Source organism: Anolis sagrei, chromosome 3 (genome assembly GCF_037176765.1).
Source record: "Anolis sagrei isolate rAnoSag1 chromosome 3, rAnoSag1.mat, whole genome shotgun sequence".
Lineage (NCBI taxonomy): Eukaryota > Metazoa > Chordata > Lepidosauria > Squamata > Dactyloidae > Anolis > Anolis sagrei.
Window position 1 is genome coordinate 87,616,293 of NC_090023.1, and position 23,524 is coordinate 87,639,816.

Consider the following 23,524-nt stretch of genomic DNA (forward strand, 5'->3'; position numbering starts at 1 on the left):
TCCTTTCAAATAAAGGCCTTCACAAAGTACTAATCCATAGGTGTTGTCTGAAAATGGAATAAAGTATCTCGATCTAGCTAGATCTCACCCTTTGCTCCTGTCCAACCCTTGGAGAGCTGATTCAACCTTTCAATGACAAACGGACTTTTAAAAGTTATACCATTATACACATGCTGCAATTTCTTTGCTCGTTTTTTGACTATCAAGTGGTTTTCACTGACCTTTTCCTGATGCAACTAAGTATGTAAATGCATTATAAATTCTACTCTGGTATCTTTAGAAAAACAAAGTAATATATTGCATTTTTTGTTTGTTTGTTTTTAGAACACTCTTCCAGAGGAGACCTGATAAGCAAACCAGATTGTGGGCTTGGTGCAATTATATGTAATCAGTTGGGATTTATGGCTCAGTTTATTCATTTACAGTGGCAGCATGTGTAGTCTTAAAGTATCTAGATGATTAATGGCAGATGTAAACTGTGATACTTACTACATACACCATTATTAAAGCCATTAACAGCATTGTTCAAAAATAGGTTCACGATATGTCATTTAATGGGAGGAAATCTGGCTTTCAAACATTCTCTGAGTCCTTTTTTTAAATATGTTTTCATGCTCAACTATAATGAGTAACAAACCTGGAAGCAAGCTCCACTGAATCAGTTGAAGTTGCTTCTGGCTGGAGGATAGGCATGCATGAGATTTAGTTGCTGTGATGAATCCTCTCTCAAGGCTGTCCTTACAGTTCCTTGAACTCCTGGTCACTCACCTTGCCCTTGAAATCTCTTCCTGAATCAGGTATCTGGCCCTCAAGCTGATTTCTGTATGGACCAGTGAATGTGTCATTTGGGTAGTTCACTGGAGTAAGTGTGACCAGACTTACCTTAACAGGAACAGTCAGACACAGATGTAAAAATAAAAATAAAATAAACAAGTAGAGATTTATTAATACACACATAACCCCCTGAACTATTTAATTATTAACTGTGCCTCCACACCCCAGTGAGGAGAACTATCCTCACTGCCCCTGGTTAACTATCTCATCTCTAATACAGCTTTCCCCTATCTCTATGCCATATTTCTCCCGCCTGCTTGCTCACTTGCTCACTTTCCCATCTCTCTGCTCACCACCCTCACTCACCCTTCTGGGCACTCCCCGTTCCCCCTCACTCGCCACCCGTGTTTGCCACCCCACCTTTGAATGATGGGGAAAAGCATCTGATTCATAAAAATTCAACAAGAAATCCTTGAAAATAGATGTTGATTCTCAAGAGAAAATTAAAATTAAAAAAGATACAGGTGTATTTCCAAGAAAAAAAAACCCAAGATGTTATTTTCTTCAAAGATATATATGTAATATTTTATTATAACTAAAACAGTCAGGTTTAATATTATTTGTTTTGTTATACTTTTCCTTACAATAGACATTCTAATTAGCTCATCTGTGATAGGACATCTCAACTTTTTTTAAATTCATGACCAGTTAAGTAACAATAAATGTTTGTTCTTGTATTTACATTTCTAATCCTTTTCATCTCATTAATTACATTCTCCTATCTAGTTATATGTGTGAAAAATATGTGAACTCCATGAATCTGATGAGCTAGACTATAGTTCATAAAAGTGTATGGCAGATACAATGCTAAATTCCACTTTAAAATTCCACTATACACTTAACTATTCCTGTATCTGGAAAATCCTGCAAATCTCCTGGGAAGACAAGCGGACAAACGTCAGTGTGCTGGAAGAAGCAAAGACCACCAGCATTGAAGCGATGGTCCTCCAACATCAACTCCGCTGGGCCGGCCACGTTGTCTGGATGCCTGACCACCGTCTCCCAAAGTAGTTGCTCTACTCTGAACTTAAGAATGGAAAATGGAATGTTGGTGGACAGGAAAAGAGATTTAAAGATGGGCTCAAAGCCAACCTTAAAAACTCTGGCATAGACACTGAGAACTGGGAAGCCCTGGCCCTTGAGCGCTCCAGCTGGAGGTCAGCTGTGACCAGCAGTGCTGGAGATTTCGAGGAGGCATGAGTGGAGGGTGAAAGAGAGAAATGTGCCAGGAGGAAGGCGCGTCAAGCCAACTCCGACCGGGACCGCCTTTCACCTGGAAACCAATGCCCTCACTGCGGAAGAAGATGCAGATCAAGAATAGGGCTCCACAGCCACATCCGGACCCACAAGGAAACCCATAATGGAAGACCATCTTACTTGTCCAACGAGGGATCGCCTAAGTGATATGTGTGAAAAATATGTGAACTCCATGAATCTGATGAGCTAGACTATAGTTCATAAAAGTGTATGACAGATACAATGCTAAATTACGCTTTAAAATTCCACTATACACTTAACTATTCCTTTCAAAACTTTGAAATATATTCCATAACAAAAAGAGAAAATCAAAGCCAATTCCAAATAACAAATCTTAACAGCCCTCTGTATTGGTCCAGTCTTGGTCAATAAGGGGACTGGCTGCCTCCATGGCTTTTCTCCATGGAATTCCACTGGACTCCATTTGCAAAACATTTATTTGGGCCAATCCCATGACTTTTGTCTCCCACTATAGACTGGACTCAAGGCCCCACTTGGACACAGTCTTTATCAGGTCTATCCTGGCATCCGGCCTCCCATGAACCTTTGCCCATTACATATTAGAGATCACTGGAGATCGCACTTTACAACCGAGAAGGAAACTCAAATGGCAAGTCACAATGTTTTTCCATGTATAAGAGCTTTATTAATAGAGGAAGTCACATAAGATTTGACATTGAAGGACATGTTAGTCAAAAACACAGGCTCACCTTCCTCAGAGGCCTCAATAAGCTAGTTAGTTTGGGCCTGTTGAAATAATTGCACAAGAAACAAAAGGTTTTTTTATTACTTTCTGCACTGACAGAATGTTGTTACTGTTGTATTTCTCTTGCACTTCAAGGTGTGTGGCCTGCCCAGGTAATCATCTAAGGTTATTGAAATATTGCACTGTTCTTCTTGTACTGTGTCCTTATTTCTAAGTGTGCAATAAATGTATTACTTGGTTTACTTATCTGGTGCTGGTTTGACATGTGTCCCACCATCCTAAACCATAGCTTACTAGTCACCACAAGTGTGCATTCACAGAGACAATGAAAAAAGACAGGTTACCTACCTGTAACTGTGTTTCTTCAAGTGTTCCTCTGTGAATTCACACAATCCCGCCCATTCCTCACCTCAACATGCAAACCTCCCCCTTTCTAGCTGCTACTGCAGATCAGAAACCAGGGGGTTCAGGTCCACGGCGCCTTTTATGCCCTAGGGAAGAGTGGGTGGGGTTATTACCAAAAGTTGAAAGAATACAGCTTGGGAAGCTTCTGTTAGAGCCTGCGCAAGTGCAGTATATTCTACAAGTGTGAATTCACAAAGGACCACTCAAAGAAACACAGTTACAGGTAGGCAACCTGCCCTTACTCAAAGTAGAGCTAAGATTGGGAACAGTGGGAGCTTTGTATAAAATGACAGCATTACACAGGGTTTTTTTTTTTAAAAAAAACTCTTATTAAAAACGTGTTGTTTCCACTTGTTAAAATGCGCTCTCAGCTTTTTATACACAAATTCTAGGCAATGAAAAGATGCCCAGTTTAAAAGTCTGTGCTCCCAGGTTATATGCATTAGTAATATTTTGTGTACTATTTTGTGTGCTATTTTGTAAGCCGCCCTGAGTCCTTATGAGGGATGGTGGCAGGGTATAAATAAAGTTATCACCATCATCATCATCACCATCATCTCAAATTGTGAACATCCTCCAAACGCAAAATGCTACAAAGCATCGAATGCTGTAAGTATGCTTCCCTGAAGTCTTTTTTCTTCAAACGGAGCTCTGCTGACTGCTTTGTATTTTTAAACTGCACAGTACAAATTCATTAGCCTTAAAAGGATTTGATGCCTACCGTACTTTAGCTTTCTTTTAGCATATGCTATCTATTTTCATCTGGGTAACTTATTTTCTGTGGTATTAAGATAAGTATGTAATTAATAAAGAAGCCTCGGATAGTTTGAACTTAATTCAAATGATGGAGAGGGTTGCCATTTTTACCAAGTTCTTGGTATTCACTAGGTATTCTTTGGGAAAGAAAGAAAAGCAATTTGAAACATTCATGTTTGGGCTCCCTCATCTATGGATGAAATGATAGTCTCTGGACCCTTGTTGTCAGAGCTTTCTTAATCATTGTGGAGTTTAAGTGGACTCAAGTTGCAAACATGGTATGTGCCATACTTAATATTACAGTATGAGCCATATGGTTCCCTCTTGCTGGACTGCCAGACAGAAAGACAGATGAGTAAACACTGCAGATATCACTGGACTGCAACTCTCATCACCCCTAACTTTTGTTCATGTGGCTAAGGACCCTGGAAGTAGTGGTTGAACAACATTTGGTAGGTCACATATGTCCCATCTTACAAGAAGGACTGGAAGGAGAAGTGGAGCCATTTCTCTATGGGTGCATCTACACTTGTAAAATTAATGCAGTTTGACATCACTTAAACTGGCAGGGCTCAATGCTATGAAATTATGGGATTTGTAGTTTGATGAGGCACCAGTACTCTTGGACAGAGGAGTCTAAAGACCTAGTAAAACTTCTGCTCCTATGATTTCATAACACTGAGCCATGGCAATTAAAGTGGTGTCAGTGCATTAGCAATGATCAGGCCTTTATTCAGGGAGGTTGGATTCTTGTGCTCCAAATTATGTTAAAAATTAACATTAGATTGGCTGTTTTAGTGGAAGAAGGAGGTGGCAAAGAAGGGCCTCAGTTCTTGCCTTTCTGCCTCTGTCATCTCCTTCTCATCCAGTGGCAAAACCACCAACCCTGTGCTGTTCATTTCCTTCATTTATGAGGAAGAAATTTAGCTTCACCATGAAGTTGCTGCAGGATCTTCATGACAAAGATACGTTTCTTCCTCACAAGTGAGAAAAAGGAACAGTGCAGAGTTGGCAGTTTTTTTTCCTCCAAAAGAGACAACACATAAGCATCCCATTTTGCCTGGTTCTGCCACCAAACAGAGGAGCAGCAGGGTAAATCTGTCACCCTGTGTGCCACTCCCTCTCGGTGACGCTTCCCTCACATGTGGGAAGTAATGCCTGAGTGACAAGGATCCACCCTGGCTCCATTGAAGCCAGCACAACACGGGAGGCTCTCATGTTGGGAGGGAAGCTGGAAGTCCAGTGATGTTGTGGGATGGGCAGCGTGTATTACTTGGTTTACTTATCTGCCTATCTGTCACTTTACTGGTGGGGAAGCATCCTAGGACATTTCCCAAACCCCATCTGATGAGATCCTCAGAGACAAAGAAAAAGGCAGAGTGGTAGAAGCAAACTCTGAGGCACTTATTTTCTTTAGAAAAGGACTGCAACTTACCACCACATGGAGGAGGGGCAAAGAAATTGAGGCTAATTCACTTTGCTGCTTGTTCTGAGGGCATTCGTCTTAAGAAAATACTTTTTCTGGAATCATTTCTCCTCATATCCTTCAAGAAGATTAATTGATACAAATAATTCAAGTGCCTTCCTTCAAACAAAAATGGCAATGCGTAAAGCATTTTTTTTAAATCCTCCCAATCATTGGCAGTACATATGGGATTTACAGCCTAATCCTATAAACTATCTGAGGCAGCATCAGGGCAACGGATAATGCTAAATTGGAGTATGGGGTCATATCTCAGCAAGACTCTTTCAATGTGAGAGCCAAAACTTAAAAGTGAGGTTTAAAAGTAATATGTTGTGTTTATTGTTTCAATATTCTCAAAAGAGATCTACAACATGCCCTTGCTCTTGCTCCTAGACTCATATGATAATAATAATAATAATAATAATAATAATAATAATAATAATAATCTTTATTTATACCCCGACACCATCTCCCTGATGAGGACTCAGAGCGGCTTACATGGGGCCAAGCCCGAACAACATATTACATCAAAATAAAACCAAACTATGAACAAGCAACATCATCAAAAGGAAAAAAAATATGAATACAATAACAGAAACATCTTTGCCCAGCCCCAATACATCCTGGTACTAAAGGGCATCACTATAGTGCCAGTGCCTTCTTGCCATGGTGACTGAGACCTTTAAGTGGTAATTTGTGAGCTGGTGTACATTTTATAGCAAATGAAATGATGTGTGGGTATCCATTGACCGAAACTGCTGGTGGGAAGTGAAAATAATACATTCCAAAAACACACATTTGGACTATAATAGTTAGGGGGAAAATAGAACTTAAGCAAACTAACATAGCATCTGGACCATCACATTTGGTGCTGGTAGTTACCACACAATGCCATGTTTATTCTGTTACTGGTTTGCATCCCCCATGATTCTCTGGTCCCCCTTAATTATGGAAAAAACTTGTCAACAGCTACCAATCACACTACATTTTTATTACTTATAATAATGGACCTTGGTGCAATGGACCTTGGTGCAATGATGCATAAAACGGAGCGTACCTCCAAAAGCTACCTGAGGGCACGTCACTGTTGCATCTTCCACACTTTTTCTCTCCACAACATCATGACTCACCTCATTGTCTGTGGATACTGCAGAAAGAGAGAGAAAAGAGCAGCAGAGAAGGGCCTGGCAAAAGCCATTTGTTATGATCACATGCAATGTTTGTTTGTTGAATGGCAGTCTTTTTTTAAAGAAACTTTCATTCTAGACTTAAGTTGGAGATCAATAAATATTGTTCAGGTTGAATTTTCAGTACAGCTTATTAAATAGCTTTTACATTCCCATCATTTTATAGCATAATCTTTTTTACAAATTGAGTAAAAACATGTATTGAACCTTCACTCAGTCACAAAGTGAGAGGCTGGCCGTGGTTACACATGCACAGTTAAACATGCTTTTAGTCCCACTAAAATCAATGGCACTTTAATAATTATGCCCTGTGTTGCAGCTGCTGTTCGAAGAGCATAACACAGGGCCTAAGTAAATCTGATATTAATCCATCATTACTTCATGTAGATAGACAGATGTGGGGCGGAAAAAGAAAAATTAGCAGTTTCAGGAGAAGGTTGTATACCAGAGAGAAATGATAGGTTGGTAGACTTTTTGCACTCTGCCCCCCAGAAGAACCCAATCCAAATGTTCTTACTCAGAAACATCTAATGGTCTTCCAATAGACTATTAGAATTAAGTTGTGTAGTAGGAAGTGTTCCTCAATATATTTTGTTGAATGTCAAGACTAGAGGCCATCATGGAATTACGAAAGGTTATATAAAAATAAAAGGTATCACCAATGGTTTGTCATGGAATCTGTCCAAAACACATGTAAAAAAACATATGGTCTTTAAGAAGTAACTGTCACAGGGAATAGGTAAAATGCTCTCTATATGGTAGACTGTTTTGAAACTGCTACATTCTATCATTGTCACCCAAAGCCAAGAAAAAAAATACATTTTCCGACATGGGAATTTTCTGACATGGGAATTCCACTAAGGCCCATGAAGATATTTCAAGCTCTCATGGCATTATTATGATCCAACATTCCACATTGCAGGATATATATATATATATATATATATATATATATATATATATATCCACACATACACATATATAAACACACACACACACAAAGGTTAAAGTTCACAACAATGGCATATCTACTTTGGCCCTAAGAATGACATATAAAAATGACATATATTTCTTATATGTTTTAGAATTACGTATAAGAAATAAATGCTATTCCTATCTTTGATGAATTGGTTTATTCATTGATAAATCTTTCTCAGGATTCTGTTTCCTAGGGTGCCAGGGCATAGCCAAGTTCAACGACTGACACATTAAAAACAAATGTTCTTGAAAAAGATTTTGCCAATATACAGGGTGAGGCAGCATAAGTTCCTTTTTTAAAAACTTAATAAAACCCATTGTATGAATCAGAATTTTTTTTAATAATGTAGGCGCATACCTAAAGTTTTGTTTTACGTAGTTTTGAAGATCAAATTAGGTAGGTGACGTCCCCCATTCTCCATTCTCCATACACTGAGTAAACCGATTTCTGGCATTTGTCATGACTTTTGCCAGCATAGCAGGTGTTATGTTGGCAATTTCTTCCTGGATGTTGGTCTTCAAATCTTGTAGGGTCCTTGGATGGTTCACATAAACATGGGATTTTTAAAAAAAAAACCATAGAAAAAAATCACAAGGGGCCAAATCTGGAGAACAGGCCGGCCACTCCAAATCCGCTCGAAAAGTAGGCCTCAACGGCAAAAGCACGCATCTCACTGTTCCAACGCATGATGCCGACTGAACTGTGTCAGGACAAAACTTTATACTCCCGCCTCTCGAACGAAACCACTAGCACTCCACTACGTCTTCAACCGACCGAATGGTGCGCATTTTAAAAAAGGAAGTTATGCTGCCTCACCCTGTATATCTTGTTTTGTGAGTGTTGGTACAAAACTAACACAAATCTTTATGCCAGTGATTCTTAGCAACCATTTGGCTAATTGCTAGCTATTTATTTATTCATTTATTTAAAACTTTTATATCCCGATCTTCTCTACCTCCGTAGAGGGACTCAGACTGGCTAGAGGGACTCAGACTATGGTTATTTTCTTACCTGAGTATCTCTCACAATAGTATGGGCCACTTTTATTTCAGCTGTATGGTATTGTGAAAAAAGGAAGACAGATTCCTCGTGGTCTTTGAAGTTAAAGTGTCACAGAACAGACAATTTTGCAAACTGCCTCTCTCAGGGTGCATTGGGTTCTCATGATAGCTTGAAGAAATAGGCTTTATTTCTCAGATGATTGTCATAGGCTTCTTTTCTAGCTGACACAACATCCATTTTGGGGTTGTTGTGGGTTGTTGTTTTTTACTCCCATTACCATACTGCTGTAATTTAAACTGGTATAGTTGAAGTCAGGCATGTAGCCGGGGGGGGGGGGGGGGCTTGAGGGTCTTCAGCCCCCCCCCCCCGAAATTCTCATGGTGGTTCACGAAAAGGCCTTACTGGTGCATTATTTAAACTGTTATGTTTATTCATATCATGATCTGATCACCATACTCAATATATCCCATATGCATGGGGGTATTGGGGTAATGATACAAAAAGTTTGCTAGGCTAGACCCTCTTTGACTCTGACTCAGCCCCCCCCCCCCCGGAAACCCCCCCTGAAAAAAAATCAGCCCCCCCCCCCAAAAAAAAACGAAATCCTGGCTACAGGCCTGGTTGAAGTATATAACTATTTCAGTTTATGATTCCAATTTGAAGGGATAATTTAGCAGAGATTCATGGAAATGGATTGTATGGGGGAAACTCATATGGATTCAGCTTTCATCTAGGTGTGTAATAATTTTCCATTCTCCAAACCACTAACCCATATTTGTGCAATTTTGTCAGAAATTCCAATGTTTAACCGAAAGAGCACTTGGGAGCTTAGCATCCATCACTGACATTAATTCTTGTTTCACACTGAGCAGCCTTTAGATTTTAATGGTATACTTGTAGTAAACATGGTATTGTGAAAAGAAAGAAACCTCCTAAATCATTTGGGAACTTAGACAGCTGCCTTTTTGCATTGGTACACATAATTTAGGATTTCCTGCCTTTATGGGCATATAGTTTTTTCTGATCCCTAAATTCTCAAATAGTCCTACTGAATCAATCCAGTTCATGTAAGTATTGATTTACCACTCAGCAATTGATGTAATGGATCTATTCTAATTTTGGCCAACAATTGGTCTTTAGGCGCAGGTTTTCTAATAGCATGCTAGGAACTGAAGTTGGAACTCTAAGGAAATGATGTGCTCCAACACTATGACACTTTTTCACACTATACTCTGTTGCTCCACAATCAACTAGTGGATCCACCAAGGGAGGACTGCAAAGTGACTTCATGTAAGAGGCTCTTCCATTGTGGAAGTGTCATCTGCCTGAATAGTGCATATTCTCCAACATTTAACTGCTTAAAATGAGGATATGGCTAAGAAATTAATTCAATACCCAATAGAAGATCCATCTCTTCTAGCAGGCGTACCAGGTCAACTTTGAATCATGAGTTTTGAATTTGCATTCTATTGTCACTATATGTTGGTTTTTGTACCCTGTGTTTTATAATGGTGTGTTTTGATCTATGTATTTTATTGTATTTATTTTATGTTCATATGTTTTGACTTTGTTGTACCCTGCCTCATACCATTAGAAGAGACAGGTAACAAATAAATTATTATTATTATTATTATTATTATTATTATTATTATTATTTGAAACACAACAAGATTAGCAAACAAGATCACTATGCTGGTTGATGTATTGGATCACACGTTGGACACTTCCCAAGTGTCTAGGACTATGTGATGTATCGATGAATAATGCGTGCAGATCTCAGTAGGGTGGCCTTTTACAGCTGACAGATGGTAATTTTGTCAGCACCAATTGTGTTTAAGTGCAGGCCAAGGTCTTTAGGCACTGCACCCAGTGCTGATCATGACTGGGACCACCTTGACTGGCTTGTGCCAGAGTCTTTGCAGTTTGATCTTTAAATCCTCGTATTGTGTCAGCTTTTCCAGTTGCTTCTCATCATCATCATTAGTTTTCAAGACATTTTAATATGGTTTATTTCAATAAGGTTTTTAAAAATAAAATGCTTATAGCTATGTTCATTGTATACATCAACATTCATGGAACTAGTTAAAAAATACCTCTATAAGGACCAAAATTCTCTTTGAAGGCTTTTGAAGCATGCCTGTCTTCCTCTGGAAGGATGCTCCATTTTCCCTGCTATATGGAAGAGAGAAAAACAAGATCCTCACAAAGCTAGGCAGAGGCTCCAATATCTCAAGAAAAACATGGGACTGCATACTTCAGCAGTTTATCTGTCAGGATCCATTTGGGTTTTGGTTGTTTGTTTGCTCATTTGTTTTGTTGTTGTTTTCTAAAAGACACTATGAAACAACATAAGGAATATATTGGATATTTTGGGAATATTTCAAAAAACAATAAAAAACAAGCAGCTTTAATATTTTAAAATGCAGAAAAGTCTTTGATAGACTGAAAACATTGAAAGACTGGAAACTTTTTGTTCACTTATTTGCACAAGGAAATGAAGGACTTGCCAATTTTGAGCTTTGAAGAATTATTTGAGGGGATTATTCTAAACATTGGGAGGCACAGAGGGCTAAGCTTATGTTGTTTTCTTTTGGTTGGGTAAGGATAAATGGGTGGATATCTACTTTTTCTTTTTTTCTTCTTTCTTTTTGTTTTATTTATTTTTTTCTTTTGGGGGGTTTCTACTCTATATTTCCTTTCTTGGTTGGCTTTTTTAACTTTTAATGTAACTTTTAAAACTGTTTTTAATAAACTTTGAACATGAGAAATTCATCAAATAGATTCTTATGAAACATGTTTGGGATTTGGGAGGTGGGACACTGTTTGCTCATAATCTTAAGTAGATAAATAACCACCAGAAAATGTGCAAACAAACAACAGAAGCATTTTTTGCACTAGATCATCATGTAAGAAATTCTGCCCTCCTGAGGATTTTTGGGTCATTATAAGGAGATTTTATAGATAGAAGTGACCCACCAGCGAGGAGAAGAATGGAGATAGCAATGAGAAAAAGTTTCATTGTATTTTTGAAGAACAAGTAGAATCAAATTTTTACAGTATTCCCTCGCCTACGAAAAGGAGAACTCCAGCCAGCCATGTCTTAATGTAGGAATATTCCAGTACATTCACTACCACTGTCTAATTGTTGATTTTTTTGTCCAAGTAGATATTCTTGTGCCGAATGTGCCCAATCTTTGCTCAATTGTATGAAACTAAAGGAAAGGTGCCTCAAAGATTATAATTTAATTTTTTAAAAATTAATACTACATCTGTAACTCTCTGGTTACTCTAAGAACTTTTGGGGACAACTTCCAAAGTAAGCGAGGAGGAGGAAACTGAGACATTAGCAGCTGACACAGTAGGGTGACAGATAATTCTTTGATACAATTCCTGCCAAATTGGTACATTTAGCAAGTATGCAATTAGGTGTTAACAACAAATTTGAGAACTAAGGCCCCTTCTACATTGCTATATAAAATCTGAATTATCTGCTTTGAACTGGATTGTCTGGCAGTGTAGACAATTTCAGAGCAGACAAGGTGGATTATCTGCTTTGATAATATGGATTATATGGCAGTGTAGAAGGGGCCTAAATATGTAGGCTGGTATAGTAGAAGAACCCAATTGTGAAATAGCATAGGGAATACAAACAACGTTGGTCCCTGATTCCAAAACTGCCTCCAAGCTGCCCGCACTACTCCACCCAACAACAGTTCTCAGTGTGTAGAGTAAGTTTACAAGAGGCATAGATGGGACTTCTGGGGTAAATAAGCCTTCCCTGCTAGAAAGAAGATACCCTTCCCTCCATCTTGAAGTCCTTCAGCCGGAATTGGTGGCACTGGTTTGGAATACTCTTACAGAAATATTTATTTAGCTGGATGGCAGAGGCATTTGTATACTGCCATCCTACAAATGCCTGCACAAAATCTACCTTAGGAAGAAAAATCAATATTCAAGGTCCATTTTCTATAGCTGGCTGCTAATCCGGTAGGAAAGCATTGACCTATGTCTAATTACGTTCCCCCCCCCCCCCTTTTCCAAAGCAGCTGGAAAAGCCATTACACCTGATGGCAATCAAAGAGAAGCAGCGGTGCTGATCCTACTAACATGGAGAAAAATCTTTCATTAAATGATTTAACTGGGTAAGAACTAAAAATTGCTTCTCTATCAAAATAATTGCATGGTAGGATTTTAATTAAAGTGAATTAATATGGTATTTTCATTGATAATGCAATAAAAGAAAAAAAATCATGTGAAGGGGATTTAAAAGAGGAAAATACCTCTTGATTCTCTCTTTGCCTGAATAATTCTCATTTTTCTTCCATAAACCTTGTGTTATTCAATGTAAACAGCTGATTAAAATCCGATAAAGAATTAACAGATGAATAGGCTTACATAACTAATCTGAAATCCATCTTCTCTGTTGTAATTTTTTTCCCAGTATTTCGTTGTGTTTTTCTTTGCTGTTGACATTGTTAACACAAAGATTTCAGTCTGTACACACTTACTTGTGTAACAGCTTTGAGACTGATAGAAAGCAGTTGGTAGCATAAGCTTTTGTAGATTTCAGTCTACTTGATCAGATGCATGAAGCGAAGTGCCTAGGAACAGACCTTTATAGCCAGCATTGATGAGCTGAAAATTGTGTATATAATCAGCGTTTTCTCTTTACAATCTTCTTTCGTAGTTTTTTTTATTTTTGTTTTTTTTTTCAAGAACTACTATTCTGTGATCCAAGGTGGAATGCTCAGAAAGGCTGAAGTGCACACAAGCAGATTTCCTGTTGTCGTCTCTCCTCGCCCTCATGGTGTCTTTAGATTTGCCCTCCTAAACCCTGTTTCTCTTTGGGGTCACTTGCCTACCATGCTGGTGCCCACTGTGTAAATTCAAGCTCTGTGTCCTTTCGGAAATATGAGGAAAAAATGAATGGTCGGAGAGAGTTCTCATGAGAATTGCTTTCCTCTCATGCTTCAATATAGCCACCTGTGTGTCTATGGCTCCACCTGTTTACATCCCTTACCAGATGTTTCAGGATTTTTAAAATGAGGATAAACGTACTACAAGGAAGTCTCATTTTATGGGGAGCACTGGGATATACAGTGCTTCATAGCAGTGTATTTTTTACCCAATATCAGATTTTATGCAAACTTTTTTATCATGTGTTTTTCATGCAATCTTGCAATCAAGTGTGCATTTTTGACTGCATTTTCTAGCCCCCCTCCCCTTTATCCCACTTTCTTCCAGGTTTTGTGTAGATGGAGCCTTGGACCAAGGGTTAATCTATTATAGAGCAGATTAAAGACAGGAAATGGTAGAACCCCAGTTGTAGTCACATACAACTTCCAATTGAGGCAACCAATTCTGAATAATATTGCTGCTCTCTTAAGGGCTCTTGGTGGCAGGCCTTGCCTACTGACAGCTTCCCAATCTCAACAGTTACTACTTATCTACAGGAGGACACACAACATAGGCCCCTTCTACACTGCCATATAATCCAGATTATCAAAGCAGTGTAGGAGGGGCCATAGATGAACGACCTTGCCACAAACTCAGATGCTAACTTTGGCCACACATATACTCAGAAAATGGCATCACAGGATCAAATCACATCACCCCACAATATTATTACTTTTACTTAGGCAATCCTTCGTTGTCCGAATAGGACAGTCTTCCAGGATCAGTGTATTGGCAGTGGGTCCATAGGTGACTGTGGATCCCTCTTCTTGATCTGCATCTTCTCCCGCAGTGAAGACATTGTTTTCCAGGTGGAAGGTGGTCTTGGTCGGGGCTTGATGTGCCTTTCTCTTGGCACATTTCTCTCCTTCTCCCTCCATTCCTGCCTCTTCAAATTCTACAACACTGCTGGTCATAGCTGACCGACAGCTGGAGTGCTCAAGGGCCAGGGCTTCCCAGTTCTCAGTGTCTATGCCAGAGTTTTTAAGGCTGGCTTTGAGCCCATCTTTAAATCTCTTTTCCTGCCCTCCAACATTCTGTTTTCCATTTTCACAATATTATAGGCATAAGGTGATACATGCCATCCTGGCTCAGCAATGTTCTTCAGCAGTCTACACTGGGTAAAAAGGCCAGTCTCCAAACCAAAGGATAAATGGACATAAATCAGGAATAGGAATCTACAATAGCCAATTGCAGAACAATTCAATGTTCCTGAATATTACACCTTGGATCTCAAAATAGCAGTCTTTAAATTAAAAAAAACCTTTCAAAACATTGGAAAGAATAAAAGGAAACTCTAGTCAATCAACAGTGGTTTAAATTGGGACAATAATTTCTAAGTACACAACACATATAAGCACTCCGGTCTCATGAGGTTTCTCTTATTCAGTTCATCACATCTCTTTTCTGGTTCCCAGCCTGCATCACACAATGTTCCAATAATTTCCTCCAACATTCACATGGTTGTCTACTCGCCTTAGCTTTAGGCAACATATTTCTTCTTGCATTTATCTCCTAATGGCCATTGTTAAAACTGTACTTGTTCCTTTGTCATTATATCCACAAGTTTTGAATTGATATTGCTGTTCACACAACCTGCTCTTAGTCACTTCATTAAATGCATCTGACAGAGTACACTTAAATCTGCAAACATCTATGGTACCAATTTCTTTTGTTCAGCCTCAAAGGTGGTACATAATTCCTTTGCTTACTGATCCAGCCAGACATGACTATGTCTGAACATTTACTCTGTATAAGTATATCTGAAAAGTATGCCTTACCAAGTAAATATGCATTGGATTGTGTTCTATGTATTATAAGTGTTGTTGCTGTTGTAGTAAACATTTATATCCCATGTTTCCTCTGGTGATCTCAAAATGGCATGTATGATTTTTTGTTTCACAACTTTGCCCTCACAATAATCCAGGGAGTTAGGGTAGGTCAGAGACTACCTAGTCTGAAGTCACCCAATAAATTGCATGGTATAGTGGGAACTCAAATCTGTATCTCGCAAATCTTCAGCCAACACTCCTAACTGATACACCATATTAATTCCCTAATCACAGGCAATCATTTATGTCTACCCATTATATGGCAATGCAATGTATTTTTCCAGTGCTTAGAAGTACAAGATACACCTGGAGCTATACTGTATATCAGCACTGTAGTTGAATTGAAAACTGGAGGCAGCATCGGTATAATTGTTGTATAGAAGAGGGAATTTCAGCAGGAGCTGGATGTCATGCAAACAGATAAAATGCAGTGCTTCCTGGAATTTTCTGTCCTACACAACCATTTAAGGTGCAAGAGCAGTCTCAAGTTTTCATTCTAGCAACCCTAGAGGACTGCTTCTTGCAATGCAGAGCTCATTGGCTGGACTGGGGAATTTCTCAAACTTTATTCCTGAATATATTTAGAACTCATTTTAACTTGTTCGCTGCCATTCCTTTGATCTAAATGTAATCTGGTCCTCCTATCTAAGTCAATATTCTGTTGGCAGCACTGCCTACTTAAAATACAATCTTCTTTTCCCTGAGTCAGCAGTACTTAAGCTTTCTCTGACTAGTCATTTTTAGATGGAAACTTCAAAAGATTATTAAGATAGTTCTTTACCCACCTGAGTTTACGACACCATGTGCTTCAAAGGTTTTTCTGTACCTGGATAAAGAAATAAATGTGGCTCAGGTTTTCTGGCCTTTTGACTGCTTGACTGACCAGTTTCCATGGACCCCTAGTATTGACAACCTGTCTAGCTCAGATGCACAGATCCCTTTGATTTCTAGAAATAATAAAGGTAAAGATGTAGATTGCCCATGACCCAACTATGACATAATGTAAGGGCCTTTTTTATCCCAAAGTGACATGAAGCAAGTTTCTAAGAAACTACATCATTATGATACATTGACGTCAAGGTAATTTAAATTGAGAGTAGGTCAGGACTTGGAAATTTGTGACCTTCCCTATATTAGTTAATTCAAACGCCCATAAGCATCCCAGTAGTCAAGGATGGAGAGGTGTGTTGAATGGAATCCCTATGTCACACTTGGCTCACTCTTGTTTAAGACGTCAGCTGAACTGGGCCCAAGTGGTTGAATGCACTGCAAAACTGGAGGGTTACAAGTGAGTAACTCTTTCCACCTCTTTCCACCTTTTCACATGGCCATGCCATTGCAGCGCTAAAGGGAAGGCATGTATGGCAGCTTGTGATGCCTCACGTGCCCTCCCTCCACCCCACACGGTGCGGATTGGATAACATTGGCACCCTTTCCCTGCCGCCCTTTCTGACATCACATGGCAAAAGGGGGAGGAAAAAGCGGGTAGCTCCAATGAAGCTACCCAAACAACACTTTCCTCCCCACAGCGGTGGAGGAAGCACCTTTTGGCGCTTCTACCCCGCTTTCGGAGAATTGAAGGTGTGGCCTGCCGTGCATCACAGCAGGCCCCGTCCAAGCCACGCATAAAAGCAGCAAAACAGGGCAAAAATGCCTCATGTGAAGAGCTTTTTTTTTTTTCTTATGCACGCTGTATGCCCAATTTCCCCTCAATGTCAGATCTGTACATCACTGTTACACTATATCTGGTGATATTGCTGATTTGTGGTGCCATTGTTTGGTGGTGCCTTTGGACATTGATGGAAGGACCTCATTACAATGTGAAACTATAAAGCAGGTTATACAACCACAACTATTGTTGTAACTACTTTACTAACAAAGTAAGTGATACAGTCTTCAGAAGAAAGTACGGTATAACCATATTGAAAGATCCCATGCTATATATGATGTGATTAAAATTTGGAGTCTATTTTTGGAACTACTTCTCACAGCTGTGCTAGTAGAAACTAATATCATATAATCATCTGTTTCTATGATCACAGGTTAGTGTAATGTTTGTTATCTCGTTTCTTTTTAACTGGAAGCTTTGATAGCATATTTAATAAGACGCATGCTTTGGTCTGAATAATCACAGGGGAATCTCAAATATCTGATGTTTTAAATTGGATTAAATTAGTTGATTAGTGAAGTAGGTTCTTTCTGGAGCAGATAAGCCATGGTCTCCCAAAGCAATTTAAGTAAGTGCAAAATTTCATTTCTGAAGTCAGGAAACACAGGCCGATTTTTGCATGTATACATTTGTCAGCCTACAGTAACCAATCCTTTCTAGAAAGAAATGAAATATACTTTAAAGCAGTGGTTCTCAACCTGTGGGTGCTCAGATGTTTTGGCCTTCAACTCCCAGAAATCCTAACAGCTGGTAAATGGGCTGGGATTTCTGGGAGTTGTAGGCCAAAACACCTGGGGACCCACAGGTTGAGAACCACTGCTTTAAAGTATTGTGAAGCTCATGCAATAAACTGCAACTCAGGAATTCAACTAGGAGTACACAGAGCAACAATGATGGAATGAAATCATACAATGGTTTAGTGATGCAGAAGAATAAATATGTTGTATAGCATAAAGGTGATTTGCAGGGAAGACATTTATATGATATAATGTCAAAGAGTGAATTTAAACTATTCATTTTAAAAGAAGTGATTGGTCTCACAGGCTGCAGTCTTCAAGTCAGCAATACACCGACTGAGGAGCTGTAGGAATCAGTGTAAAGAGCTGATCCATTAGTTGAGTTGAATTCTGTTAGTGAAATGTGATTGAACATGTTTTTAAAAATGTGTGACTATGTGAGTTGTACAAATAGCTATGTGCCTACAGAGTGACATAACTTAAGATAGACAGTTTTTACTGCCTACTTTGTTGCCTTCTTAACTATAGAGATTCTCAGACTTCACTTCTTCCTGCACACCTCTTTCTCTCTCTTTCTCTCACCTCTTTCTCTCTCTTGACTTTATCTTTCTTTCTCCCTTTAGCATTCAGTGCTCCAAATACTAGCTCCTACACAGGCTAGGAAGAAGAATTTTCTCCCCAGTAAGTTTTATTGGCATATTATAGATCACATGTGTCTGAACAATCCGGATGAATTCAGCCCGCCGCATCATTTCTGTGGCCCACAAGACTTTCAATGCCAGGCCAACATAGTTACATTTATACAGTCTTACAATTACAAATGGGTCTTTGAATGCAATAATAAAGCAGAGCTAAGCACTGGTGACTGAAGCACTTAAGAATGAAATATCCGCCACCACCCATCTTGGTTAGTTTAGGGCTCTTTGCAGTCATAGCAATGCTGCCATGATCATTTATTTATTTATTTATTTATTTATTTATTTATTTATTCATTCGTTCATTCATTCATTTCTATCCCGACCTTCTTCCCACAAGGGGACTCAGGGAGGCCTCAAAAACAATTTCAATAAATCTGAAGCAGCCTTGCAAAATTATTTATTCTAAATACATGACGTATCTTCATGTGTGAATACAAAGCAGCTGATTACATAAAGAAACCATATAATATATAGAATAAATACATGGAAAATCTCAAAATGTGTATTGTGGATTATCACAAATGAAGACAAGAGAATAATACTGCATCAAGGAATTATATAAAGCTTTTATTATTTGATATCAATAACAAAAATTTCTTTGCTTCAACAGCATTACTGTCTATCTCAAAAATAATGTCCAAAAATGTGTACAACAATAATTCTAAATAAATGTTATTTTATACTGAACAATTATGTAGCATAAAAAATTAAAACGAATAGGAAAAAGGAAAATCCAAAAAAATTGACCCTTTACATTCGGTTTAACTTGAATGAGGACTAATTTCCACAGTTCTTCAGCAATAGTTTGGGTATGTGGTATGGCTTGTGCCACATATTAGCTCTTCAGAAGGTCTGTCACTTATATTATACATAAGTATGGGAAATTGTGTAAATTCAACTGCAAATCCCAGCTGGAATAAACTCACTGAATTAATAGCTGAATAGTAAATCAGCGCTAGCTTTGCTTTGATGAATCTACTCTAACAAAGAATAGGAATGAGATTTAGGCCTAAATATTAGTCATATCAAAATCAAGTTAATTTAGCCAATATTTCAATAGAAAATTAGTACAATTCGCTTAGTGAAGTTCAGACCCTATGTCAGGATCATTTGTACTGAAGCCTTCATACATTTTATTTTGTTATTTAATGTATGTCCCACCACTTTCCCAAATTTATGAATATTATAACTAAAATCAACAAATAACAGCAAACCCCTGCACATGTGTATATAGGAAAAATCAGTACATTCAGACAGAAGTTTGCATTCTGTTTTCACTGCAGCAGGTCTCACTGCTAAAGAGTCCAGTCACTTTTGCTTTGGTCTCAATTCACCTCATGGATGGGATGCATATCAGCTGAAGTTGGAGGCACTAAAATTACAAAAGCAAAGAAGAAAATATGCTTCCTTTGCTTCATAGTAGCAACTGTGGCCTCTGCAGTGGTATTAGAGGAATGTGGAAATAGCATATATGCAAATACATATGTGTGAGCTTGGATTCATATAAGGGATAAGAGAGGAAGTGTATTATACCTTTTCCACCCTAGATGAAAGATAAGTTGTTAGGAAAGTGAAAATGTGATCATAAAAATATCTTGAGAGGGGAAAATGAAACAGTCTCACCCTCACCTGCTGTTTCCTAAGTCCAGTGGTTCTTTGGCCCTCCAGGTGTTTAGGACTTCAGCTTACAGAATATCTGGCTATTGGCTGTGCCAGCAGGGACTTCTGGAGGATGAAAGTCTGTGAAGCACTGCTTTAGTCAAACTTCCAAAGTTTCTTTTGTTTATGATGGCTTGTATGTCTATGTTGTATAATGTTCCTATTAACCATTTTCAAAACAACATTATAGTTTCCCATTCATATTTTCTAAAATATACAAACTGAATACAGCAGGCCTTACTGTAGACTAACTGTAGATAGGGATCGGCCTGCTAAATCATAGTTTGTATTTGTCAGAATCACTATACAAAAGGAACACATCCATCTATTTTTCTGATGGCAGATATTCTTTTATATAGCCTCCATTCCACTTCATTTCTGTATCTTGAACAAGCAAATAATAGCAGGTCTCTGTGGGTTGTCTACCCAGATGACAGAGCACATGCATCACAAAAAATGTGAATCTGGTCCACAGCTGGCTTCTACTGTTCTGAAGCAGCAGTAGCTCAGGAAGAGTTTGGAACTGTTAAAACGAGGAAGTGATTTCAGTGCAGAATTTCAGAGGAACCGCTACCAAAGCCGGCAGGACTCAGGGCCTCGGTTCATTGTAGTATTCTCTGGACAGTTGAAAGCTTTTCGGAATTCCTCAAAGTTACTCATGGCACCAATAACTCTGAAAGGAGTGGGAGGAAAGAGAGAAAATATTTTAATAAAATATAATGAAGTGTCACAGATTCTTTTTCAAAAACAGTTGTGACCTTTCTTTGTTCTAAACAAGCATATGTGTCCATGTCTTATTGTCAAGTAGAATGGAACTCACTTCTGGACATGTAACAGGATTGTTGAATTCTTCCTCAAGACATTTAAATGTATGTGGTGTATTTAATGTAAAGTTTATTTAAGGATGGGCTATATAAATTTAAACAGCAGTTTAGGAGTCAGCAGGATGAGGTGGTTTGGATGTTGAACTATGATTCCAGGGTTCAAATCTCCACTCAACCATGAAGACCCACCAGGTGATCTTGGGCAAAAAAACACAATTTCATACTAAAAGGGAAACTTGGGCTAACACACTCTGAACAAACATTGCCAAGAACATCCTGTGATGGGTTTGCATTAGGGTCATCATAAGTTAGAAATTATTTGAAGGCACCCAACAAGAGCAAAACAACCTTTCCTTTTTCTGGGGGAGAGGAATGGAGTTTCCCTGCTAAGCAATGAAGACAGCTTTCTCCCTTTCTCTTCACCTCCATGTCTCCAATCTAGATTGCTGTCCTAGCACTGTCAATAGCAACAGCCCTTACCCCTGCACCTTGGGCTATGGGGTAAAGTAGGTGCCCATGGGCTGTGGGTTGTTTATCTTAGTGTAACTTTTCACTAACCATCCAGGACCATGTTACTTCAAATCTATCAACACAAAAAATTCCTTCCCTATCCTGTTCTCTTTATTTCTGAATGTAAAACTGTTTAAATTTTAAAACATTTGATTACCTATGGCAGAAAAATCAAAATAATATTGCACAAAATCTTCCCTTAGAATGAAGGAAGTCTATGCAAGAAGAGCAAAACCTATTAAAGTCCAACTGATAATGTAGTTCATTCCAAAGGGTTTGTTTGCCAATCACTTTTGGAACCTCAGCACTGCAAGGATTTCTGGAGGTGGGTGGAAAGCCATTTGCTGCTGCTTCAATTTTGGTGCTGCTTCAACTTTGCCAACTAACTCTAGCAGCCAACCAGTGCATAAGATTTTAGAGCTTTTCAGCAAAGGAACTCACTACCATTCTGCCCCTTCTACAGAATTGCAAAATGTAGTGGAACAGTGATCTTCTTTGCCAACTAACTTTGGCAGCCATCTAGTGTGTAGGATTCAAGAGCTGGTTGGCAAATGGGCTCACTGTTCTTCCTCTTCTCCCAAAGTTGCAGGAGGAGCCAGAGCAGCAGTGATCTCTTTTGCCAGCCAACCAGCTCTGCTAGCCTAGGCTTCCAGAATTGGTTGTCTCCCCTCCCCCCTCCCCCAATACAGCTTCAGGAGAGGTGGAGGAGAAGCAATTCCACACTCACTGGCTCCAGAAGGAAGCCATGAGATACCCCCCCCCCCCCCGAGTTATTGCATTTCTTCTATTTTTGCAAGGTTCTTTCACTCCTAATCTCTGCCAATGTGGAAGGCCAACTGTAGTTTATTTCTACCCAATTTTTTTGCCTCTGTGGGAACTGCAGTACTGCTGTATCAAATGGTAGATGGGAAGGGGTTGTAGAGAAGTAAGGGAGACACTAGCAAGGATTAACATCCTTGAAAATACCGTCTTATGTTAAGGACCATCTTAAAAGAAGTTGTACATTTTCAGTATGTAATAAAAATGATTTAAAATGTAAAAACCTTTAGCTTTCTGAACAATAGTGCTTGAGGCGCTTTGCTTCAGATTGCTTTGTAAAATGGCCACCTCTGTCTGTCTGCTTTCCGCAGGGCATGTAAGACATACCTGTTTCGACAGGCTTTTAATGTTTGATATTATTGTTTTTAAATTGTTTAAATTTTTTTTTAATTTTGTTAGATTTTAGCTATTCTTGTAAGCCGCTCCGAGCCCCAGGGGAGTGGCGGCATATACGTTTAAATAATAAATAAATAAATAAATATTTAACTTCAAATACTTCTACTCATTCTGTACTTGTAGAGGAAGTTTGTAATCTGCCATAATTTGTATATGATACAAAATAACGGATTTAACATGGAGGGAGTCCAACTCCTGTATCATCTAGAATACCTTGGTTATGTAAGCCAGATAAGACACAACTGAAGTGTCTTCCCTTCAGCAGCCATTATTATATACACTTTCATTAATCTCTTTCCTAAAGTAAATAACACAAATCTTGTCAATCACCTTTGGTACTACTCTTCATGCATTCTACTTAATTATGCTTGCTACCCCTTGACTTCAGATCTGCAGTCTCATATTCTAGATGAGGTGATCAGGACTGAGCATAATAGTCTTGATGAGGGCACAGGATTAATGGGTATAATTGTGTTATAATCCCCCCTGTATTATTTTTCATCCCAGCTTTTTATGCATTCTGATATTCTGCCTTACTCATGGTCTGCAGCAGCATATTAAATAGTGATCTTAGTATTACTGCCTTTTCCTTGGGTTGGCATTTTGTACCATATTACCTTTATAATAATTATTTCTCTGTGTGTCATATTAATTTACAATGTATGTGGATTGGAGGGCGCTTTAACGAGCTGCCCATTTAACTTGTTTGGTCTGATAGCTCTTATGCTTTTCAGTTTCTTGCTTGAGTTCTCCATTTATAAAAAATAATAATAACCTTGCACCATAATTGAACTGTGCTGCCTTACTGCCAAACTCTTCCTTTGGAAGAATAACTT

At 38.7% G+C, this 23,524-nt stretch overlaps 1 protein-coding gene across 1 annotated transcript in view; it reads right to left on the reverse strand.

The window, feature by feature from the left end:
• Positions 1 to 19,026: 19,026 nt before the first annotated feature.
• PHEX (phosphate regulating endopeptidase X-linked) overlaps positions 19,027 to 23,524 on the reverse strand; it is a 140,944-nt gene continuing 136,446 nt past the window's right edge. Inside the window, exon 22 of the mRNA XM_060770102.2 lies at positions 19,027 to 20,812. Within this exon, the coding sequence (XP_060626085.2) occupies positions 20,710 to 20,812 (103 nt within the window). The 3' untranslated portion in view covers positions 19,027 to 20,709. The remainder of the gene's footprint in view (positions 20,813 to 23,524) is intronic.